The 9,991-nt window shown below is 42.1% G+C and overlaps 1 protein-coding gene across 2 annotated transcripts in view; it reads right to left on the bottom strand.

Annotated features, from left to right (window-relative positions):
- UHRF1 (ubiquitin like with PHD and ring finger domains 1) overlaps positions 1-9,991 on the bottom strand; it is a 565,933-nt gene that overhangs the window by 112,441 nt on the left and 443,501 nt on the right. For both annotated transcript variants that reach the window (XM_044054049.1, XM_044054048.1), the window contains exon 16: positions 2,913-3,011. In XM_044054049.1, coding sequence (XP_043909984.1) covers positions 2,913-3,011 — 99 coding nt within the window. The remainder of the gene's footprint in view (positions 1-2,912; positions 3,012-9,991) is intronic.

The raw sequence follows: 9,991 nt of genomic DNA on the forward strand, positions 1-9,991 counted from the left end.
GGTGTTAAGTTGTGCTGTTACCTTTTCTGAAACAGCAGCATCTGTGTTACCCTGGAGGGTATCTGTCAGCTCCTTGATGAGATCCCTCTGCAAACATGTGAATTGGGTCAGGTAGTTTAGCAAACGCATGGAAAAAGTTGCTGAACTAAAAATGCGCTTCCCATATCTGTCCATAGTCCTAGAATCCTTATTAGGAGGATGAACAGATGAGGACGACTGACATCTTCTTCGTGGCTGCCGCCACCACCATAGCGTCGACAGGGACTCCCTTGGTGAGATAAGATTTATCTTTGGGGGCAGTGATGAACTTGTTTGGTTTCCTAGGGACTGGTTCCACTGTGTCAGGTGTCTCCCACGCCCTTCGAGCAATCAAATCCATTAATTCATCGAAGGGTGGAGTCACCCAGGAGGTAGAAGGTTGAGCCCCAAAAGCCTTCAGCAGCACTGACTTGTCCTCAGTGGGGCTAGGGACTGCCAATCACCCCTCTGTTTCAAGATCTCCAGGATGTCTGCAAATGAGACATCCTCAGAGGGTGATTTGGGGGACCCCTCTGCCTCATCCAAATCGGTGTCAGACGTTAGAGATTCCTGTGGGGAATCTATGTGCCTCCTCTTGCACAACCATTTCCTTGAGACCTCAGAGGGGGCTTCTGGTGATGCCTCCAAGTAACAGGGGGAACCCTCTGGGGGTGGCTGAGGCAATTGGGCTCTACGCTTGGGATGGATCGTTGGAGCAGTAACAGGAAGTGGCCCTTTTGGGGAAGGAGAAGATTCCCCTGATGATGTGGTTGTCTGTGCAGACAATACCTTCCTCATAAGGTCAAAGGCCCCTGAACCCCAGGCCGAGGGCTGCCCCGGTTCCGAAGAACACAGAAGCATCCCAGAACCAGGTGCCGTGGGCTCCGACCCAGAGGACGGAGCCGAGCCAGTCTGTGCCGAGGCCCCGAGAGGGAGAGTCGGTACGACTCTGTCCCGGAACCGAGCAAAGACGGTTAGCTCCGCGACTCCCCTAACGGTTCCAAAGGAGTCAAAGTCAATGGCGTCGATCGTGCAATGGACGGTTTCGGCACAGAGGGCTCCACTATCAGGTCATCTTCTCCCGGCTAAGAGATCTGGATGGGTCTCGGAGGACCCGTTGGAGATATGGGGAGGCCTTTAGTTTCGACACCAACTGGGAGGAAACTGCAATTAACTTGGAAAGGGCCGTGTTTTCCATGAGTTTCTGCACGACACGATCCACATCTGTCTCAGACAAGGGTCTGGAAGAACGGGTCAAAGGAACCGAAGATGGCACCTACCGAAGAATGGACGGTGGTGGCAGTTCTGACAGGTTCCAAGATCTGGGGCTCAGGAAAAGATAAATGTTAGACGCTCGGCCCAGAGATCTGTGGAACCGGCGAACGAACCCGAGAAGATGAACTCGGAGCCGATGACATGGGCTCAGACATCTTCGACCCCTTTGAGGATTTAGAAGCCTGATCCGACTTGTCCAAAGCCTCTTGAAAGGCAGGCTTCAGTAATCCTCTATCAGCTTCCTGTGTCTCTGTCATAACCCTCCCACTAAAGGAATGGCAAATAGAGCAATCCTCTTGGAGATGGAGAGGGCCAAGACAGTAGACGCAGGAAGCATGATTGTCAGTAATGGACATTTTCTGCCCACACTGACATCTTTTAAAGCCAGATTTAACTTTTGCTGACATAGTACTATATAACAATAACTGAGTATAGAAAAAAATACTAATCCTATAAGAATATATATATGTGGAAAGGGCTATATAAAGAAGACACTCACAAAAAACCACACCCAAAGAAAAGGGGGTTAGGCCACAAAGGGTAATTATAAGGTAATATCAGAAAAAGAAAATCAGTATCTTATCTGAAAATAGTAAGCAAAACTCAATTCTCTATCTGGTCCGAGCTCTCCTCGATCCGATCTGTTGCAGCGGCAAACTAGATCAGAGTAATGGCAGGGAGGATTATGGGATATGGGCTGGTCTCGAGCTTCTCTGAGATTCAGAGCTTTGCAATTCGGCCGACTCGGAGCCGAGGATCAGCTCCGAACCAGTGTGCAAGAACAAATGGTGAGATTGAACACTCTTACATTATAAAACAAACTGGCCCAAGCTCTCTGATGAAGCTCCGATCTGTTGCAGCAGCAAACTAGATCTGAGGTAGGACAGACAACGTCATGAGATAGGGACCTGGTCTCAAGCTACGCTGAGATCTTCAGCTAGTAAAGCGGCCGATTTGGAGCCGATGGATCGGCTTTGAACCCATGTGTAAGAATGAATGGCGAGAGTGAACAACTTCACATGCAATATTTATTGTCAGGACAATGCGATTCCTCACTGGAGTGAAGCTGCAGAATAGATGCACCTGCTCTCTCTTGCAATGTGCACTTCCTGTCTTGCAAGATATTATGCGAGTATTGAGCCCCCACCCCTTCTGATGGCCAGATTGAAATGCTGGAGCTTAAGGACAGAAGCACAAAATGAAGTACTGCATTAACAGCACAAAAGGATGCCATGGCTGGTCCTTGTGATATGGTAGCATTTGAACAAAGTTTTAACTCAGTGACCTTTAAATAAAAAGGGTTCTTGTCCAAGACCTTTGTCTGGAATGCTGAATAATTAAAACCACTAAATTAAGTGTCCTCAAGCAGGCTTCCCCTTCTCCAGCAACACTCCTCACCACAGTCTCACTCTATAAAAAGCATGAAGTTTATACTTAAACTCTCATCCAGTGAAATACATAACCGACCAAGGCAGAACAGACCACCATGACTTCATCTGGAAATAAAATTCTAAGTTGTACAATTCCAGTATTCCTAAAAAAAAACTGCAACATTAACTGCTCCACCACCACAAAGGGGGAGGAGGAACAAGACATGCAAGCACATAGCGCATCCTTACCTTACAGACATTGTGATGACACACAGTAGTGACTGGCTGATGCACCACCTCTTGGCAGCAAATACACAAAAAATTTTCTTCCACTTTCAAAAGGAATTTCTGCAAAGGGTAAAAAGCACATCAAATTACAGCTATCTTGAACATTCGCCACACTAACATTACTTATTAAATGATTACAAATAAAGTGAATCCACTGACAAACAGGAATGCAAGTGTCAAAGAGACTCAGAATAGGAGGGATTTACCTTACACACCAAGTGCACATCATATATGCTCGTCTAGAAAGGTTGATCAAGCAACTGACTCCCTATTTCATCTTTTGTGCACCAACAGAAACACATGAGTAAATAAAACAAATGTGATAATAGTTTAATACACACTTTACAGGCTCTCCCAGAAAGAGAACATCAGAATAGTAAGACACCACTGAAGAAAGCCTTCCTGCAGATTTGTGTGTGACCTGGAAGGTACACGCACTTGGACAACTGTGACAAATAATCCCAAGTGATTCCATAAGACCTCACATAGGCAGGAGCGGGAGGAAGCAAGCAAGAGCCATGAAGCAAAGTACCATGAAGTACATGGATGCAAACAATTAGTTTCTGGAGACATGGCCCAAGCACCAAAGATTAGTGAATGAGTGCATGGACGACAAAACAACAACAAAAAGACAGCTGTAATGGACATAATTAGAGAGGCAATGAAAGCAGCTACAGTTACTGGCCTTAGACAGTAATCAAATGATGATTAGCTGCAATGAAAGAAAAGGGTCAGCAGAGATAATGCATCCAATGGATAACTACTACTCTGACTTTCGCAGTACCACTGTATCTTCCTTATGTGCAGTTTTACTCAGAGCATCATCAAAATGGAGGCTGATAGAGGCATATTTGAGACACCAGAAATGCCCTAGTCAACAACAGTCCTCTGGGACAGTCAAAAAATACCCAAAATAAATTAATGTCCCCTTGGGTATATAGTCCCCCTCTACCACCCTCAGGGCAATGAGACATTTGGCAGGCATTTAAATGGGGGTAAGGGGCATCAAAATGTGATAACTGGACTTCCTTCTGCAGGAAATGGAGGTCAGTCATGACTGTTTGTAGACCACCAGCCTCTACCACAGTGCTCAAAGTGGTGCGTCCATACCATCCTGCAAACAGTTAAAGTCAGAGCACCCACTTGGGTACCTAACCCCTCCCCCAAAAGACTAGGAGGCTTAAGGGTCAGAAAGCGTGGGAGCAAAAAAGAAAAAGAAAGGCTTCCAGGAAAATCTTTGATGTCCCTGGTGCTATACTTGACCTGAGTAAATTCAAGGTAAGCCTTAATTCATTAGGCACTGTGTTGAATACCTCAGAACATTTTACAACTCAGACGGTCATACCTTACACAATCCTACATTTGTAAACATGGTGTTCCTATGCCGCAAAGGAGGCAAACACTAGGGCAAAGCACTTTTTGGCACAGTCAAAACAAATAGCAGGGAGGTGAATTGAAATTTCTCCTGCCTTATGTAGTCTTAGGAATTTTTTTCTTTCTGAACTGGAACTGGCAGATAAACAACTGTCAAGATAACCTGGCACCTTTGGTAAAAGGAGTGTGTAAATCTTCAGGATTAGCATTTAACTGACATTTTAGGTCTGTTCAGCTATATGATCCATCTCTCTCTATCCTAAGTCTTCATGAACATATGGTCTAGGGTCTTTGTTTAAACAAGAAACATCTTTATTAAAATTATCACAAAATGACAGAATCTTACATTTATATAAATGAAAAAAACAAACTGACAAATCCAGCTGCAAACATGTTACAAACGTTGATAAATTAAAGCTGCAGACATTATACAACACTTATCTATTCAGCCATTAGTCAAGCATGAAGTCCTGCCTTCTTTTAAACCTAGTTTCTCACATGTTTTATAGGTTCATAGGTTGGTATTGGGCTGCCAGAAGGCATATATTAGCCCAGCCACGTTGTGTGGTATTTACCACTCCTTTAGTAGTTCCCTAGACCCTTGTACTAGCAGCTAGTACCCTTGGCCCTATCTAGTAGTGCTGTTGGTGTGATCCCCGGTGTGAACTTGGTTACCCATCCACTCATCAAGGTTCCTCTTGAAGAGGAATAGTGAGGGGCTCTGTCTTATGTAGATCGGGACCCTGTTGCATAGTAAGGGACGTCTCTGCGAAGGGAATCTATCCCTCCAACATGTTCTACTCGTTGTGTTGAGGTTTATATCCCTAGAGCGTGTAGCTTGACTAGATTTGGTTTTGCTAAGATGGAGCATGTTCAACAATTCTGGGTTGGATATGGCTCTGTACATTAGACAGATATCGCCTCTGAGAAAGCGGTATGCAACAGAGAACAGTAAGCTTTTTCAATCGTGCTGCATAGGGCAACTGTTTGAGGCCAGTAATCCTCTTAGTAAGGTACCTCTGTGGTATCTCCAGCTGCTGGAGATGTCTAGCCAGGTACATTCCAATTGGTGCATTGTACTCAATAAGGGGTCTGATGAGGGAAGAGTAGTGGGGCACCATTACATCCTTAGATCTTGATGCAAACCCTTTCGTGATCAGATGGGTCACACAGGATTTTCTAACCACTTTGGCAACATGGTTATCAAAGGAACGCCATCTACTTGGGTCCCTAGATCCCTTATTTCTTCAGATTTCAGGGGATTACCTCATATGTTGTAGTTTTAGTTTATCCGCGGTGGTGGTGCTGCAATAACGTGGTCTCCTCACAGTAAGACGGTGCGCAGTTAGACTCTCAGCTAGAGCGCCTTCTGCGTTGAGACATGCGTGAATGGGCGTACCTTCGTTGAAGGTTGTGCGTTAGGGCTGGCAACTCAGCACGTAAATATCAACTGCCAATCATTAGCGGACCGGAGTTCCGCTGTGGCGACTCCTAATCAGGAAAAGCCGAAAAGACAACAACCGTCTATGTTGTAGTTTACGGGTACTCTGTTTTTTCCAAAGGGGATTACTACGCATTTTTTTGCATTTAGCTTGAGACCATGGCTTTGACACCATGCATCAGTCTCAAATTGTTCTCAATTTCCATTTTTCCTATATAATCTGCTCTGACCCTTTTCTAAAGATACCAGCTTATTTTTATTTTACATTTGTTGACCGGGATAGTACAACTGGATTAATGTCCATTTTCAGTGGAGGCCCGGGGAGAAAAACTCCAAGGTAGACAGATAAGAATAACAAAGAAGGCATATTACCAAAGTAGACAGATAAGTAGTAACAAATAAGACATAGTGCAGATGAAATATTCACAAATGACATAAGCAGACATAATAGACAATATCACAAGTTAGAGTTACTCCCGGTAACAGGGGAAAAAATAACAGTAATTTGATTAATAGATTATATACGTAAAGTTGCTCTAGACTTTGATTTCCATTTTTCTAGTGCTTGCTGTTCTGGCAGCCACCATAATTAGGCCAGCAAGATCTTACCATGTCTACACAATTCAGATTCTGTAGCACAGCTGAAAAAACTCATTTCCTTAGTTAACCAATTTGCTCACCCAGCATCTCTAACAGAGCAGCTTGCAGGGAGTCCTTAAAGTCTGCCAGCCCATACTCCCAGAAAACATTCCCAGTTACCTCTTTCTTCCCCAACACACTTCCAACAGTTGCAGTCTACCAGAGAAAAAGGTATTTGCAGTCTACTTTGGGTATAAAAATACCTAAACCCTTCCAAGAAAAAATCCTAAATCTTCCAGACTTAGTTGCACATTTGGAGGACATGCATATACCCCCCCCCCCATTATTTTGTGAACTGTTTATCCAATCTCTTCTCAATCCTTTCTAACCTCTTCCGATCGATTCTTACATTAATCATGCAATATTTTACATGCTTTAATTAATCCTTTAGCTGCCACTTCTGTTCTAAACTCTAAAAAAAACTCTACCAGTGCTGGTCTTTCATCTAGGACCCCCACCCCATTTCCTTCTTTGTCTATACTCTAATATCAATCCTTGGCAGGGAAGGCAATCTCCAACACAGTCCAAATACATTTTTGGCATTTTCCCATTCCATTACCTTTCCCTCTAGTTATTTGCTCCCAATACCTTGGTTCCTTTGCCAGTTTTCCCCCCAATAACTTCAAGCCCCGCTTGCCTATTGCATGTGCCCCTAACTGCAGTCATCCCTATTAGCAGAATCTCCTTTCTCCATTTCCGTGTTGACTTGGTTCTTAGAATACTTTATGCTACTTTATGAATTTAAAATTCCGATGATTATAGTTTTTCTCCTTAAAGGTCTACATCCAAAATCCCAGTCTTCCCGTTTCTTGAGCTTCCTCCTGTTTCACCATCATTGCTTTCCACTTTGGGTTATAGTTTTCTGCTTGTGCTTTGTATAGGAGCCTTAACTGTTTTGCTCTAAAATATCCCTTCAAATTGGGTGATGTCAATTCACCTTGTCCTACTAGAAGAAACAGCTTACCCCACTTAACTCATGCCCTCCAAGATAAAATCCTTAAGCTCCTAATTAACTGCTATCCACAACTTCTCCTCTGGTGGGTAAAAATATGCCTGATCTGTGTAAAAGACTAATGGGACTAAACATTAACTGCATGTGTCTTTCCATGTCCACATAAGAGCTTCCATTTTCTCAGGTTTTTGTATTATCTTTTGTTTAATCTCTTCCCACATATCCTTAGCTGCCATACTGGAATCATTTTTAATCAATACTCCTAAATGCTTCATTTCATCATATCTCCATAAATAAGGATATTGCTGAACCAATTCAACTACTGCCTTTTTTTTTTTTTTTTTTTTTTTTTTAACTTCATTAATTCTGTATCCTGAAAACATTTAAAACAGTCTTAAAATGTTTCACAACACTAATGTCCTATTCTGGTTTTGCCAAGGATAAAATATCTGCAGAGAGTCCGCTTTTCTTGACTAACATACCAATTATATCCTTGAATTTCAGAGTCACTTATTTTCTTTGCCAATGGCTCTAAATATATCCATAGTTGTGTTCAGGTGGAAAAGCAAAATAAAACCAAAAATCCATTGATGATACAAGCCAACAATAAAGGAAACCACATGAACAGACAACCCAAGGATTTAGTGTAAAAAATTCTTTATTCACCACTTTCGTCCACCAAGTATCGGACTTCAATTACGTATTTATATTCAAACCACTGACCAATAAAAAAAAAAACTTTTCCCAATAATGTAATCAGCTGATTAATAGCCCACCTTAAAAAAAACATTTAATGTGAACAGCTTCATTAAATCCTGTATAATAGTCCACCTTCAATTTCAGCTGTCATTTAGTCTCATTTGGTTCAAATATAATGCAAATAAATGGGAGAGAAGAGATACCCCTGCCTGGTTCCTCAGCACAAGAAATCAGAGGACCCCATCACTTAAATTTCTGCATCCAATCCCCATTTTCTTCCTAAATTAACCTTACAATTTTATCAGGGAACGCAAATACTTCCATTGCCCTGCTCAAAGTCCAAGCTCTCACAAATGCTTTCCCTGCATAAAGACCCACCAACAGTTATATTTTCTTACATTCGGCTTCCCTCTGGGTCATCAATGTTCTGCCAACGTCAGACGTTAACCTCCCCTACACAAAACCACACTGACCCCAATCTTTTCAATTTTGGCATCATTCTACCATTCTTAGCCATTATAGACTAAACCTTGATAGTTGTGGTTTAGTACTGAAATGGGCCTGTATGAAGGTGGATCTGATGGATCTTTTAGGATGCTGTACTACTCTTAAAATGTGGTTTAAGAAATCTTCTAGATCTTTCAGTTTCCCTCCTGGCTTGCAAACTTCCACAGGAATACCATCTATTCCTGGGGACTTTCCTGTAGATTGGTTACAGAGAACCATTTATCTCTTCTTCTATCCTAACAGTTAGTAATGGAGCTTCATCTACCTCTAACCTTGGCATATTTAATTCTTCCATAAACATTTCCATTTGTACCTTTTCTTGATATCCATATTACTCTGCTTAGACTTTCATAGAATTTCCAAATTTCTAATACTTCTACAGGATCTCTTGTTATAGGCTCCCTATGCTCAAGGACAGTGCAGTGGTGCAATGGGGTAATGTTGCAACATAGCAAGAGGTTCCCTGGTTCGATTCTCAGCCAATGTGCCTTCTATATGGAATCTGCATGTCCACCCTGCGTTCATGTGGGTTTTTCTCTGGGTACTCCATTTTCCTCCCATGTTACAAAGACATGTCTGGAGTGAGTGCTTCCTCCCTGGGCCTCCAATGAATATTGGTTTTGTTCCAAGTTGGACTTTCCCAATAAACAAATGCAAAGAAGCACGGCAACAACCACTTCTACTTTGTTGCCCAAGTAGTTGTACTAAAAGTTTTTATGTTCTAGAGTTAAATCAAGAAACAGCTGCTCAACCGCAAGCTTTCTAAACTCATACATATCAAAGTAATCCTTATTTTAGCATGCTGTAGTTCATCCTATTATTCTGCGGGATTCCCCCTATTCTGCAATACTTTACCATTTGTCAGTCCCTCCAAATTCTTACTTAAGCACAAAAAACAGCATACAGGAACGGACACACTAATATGAGCACTTTCGTCGGTGTAAAACCATCTGACTTCTTCAGTGCTTTGTGAATCTAATTCTTGTTGCTTCTTAACCATCTCCCTCTCATTTCCACCCCATTTTTAAACTCCACTAAATTCTGTCAAGCCCAGTTTTTGTATCTTGGTGAAGTAAATATGTAAACAAGAATGCTAGACAGAAGGATCCATAGGATTAAAGACAAAACCAATAGATAGGAGTGCTATCGTCCTTGTTCAAGCATTACTTTAGAATAACCACAATCCATCAATTAAATCTCTACTCATCACAGCACAATAACAAATATAAAATATAATGCATAAAAAGGCAGACATGCAAACTTGTAGCACACAACTTAGCTGGTCTCTCTAAAAAGAGAGGCTGAATTGAAATATGGTCATAAATACCAGGAAAACATGTTTGTAATGAGCTGCCATTTCAATTCTTTATTTTCCAGTGATGCCTTCATGTCACCCACTCTATGATTTGGTTTAAGCTGGTTTTTTAA

This window comes from Protopterus annectens, chromosome 13.part0 (assembly GCF_019279795.1).
Source record: "Protopterus annectens isolate FY-2018-M chromosome 13.part0, PAN1.0, whole genome shotgun sequence".
NCBI lineage: Eukaryota > Metazoa > Chordata > Ceratodontiformes > Protopteridae > Protopterus > Protopterus annectens.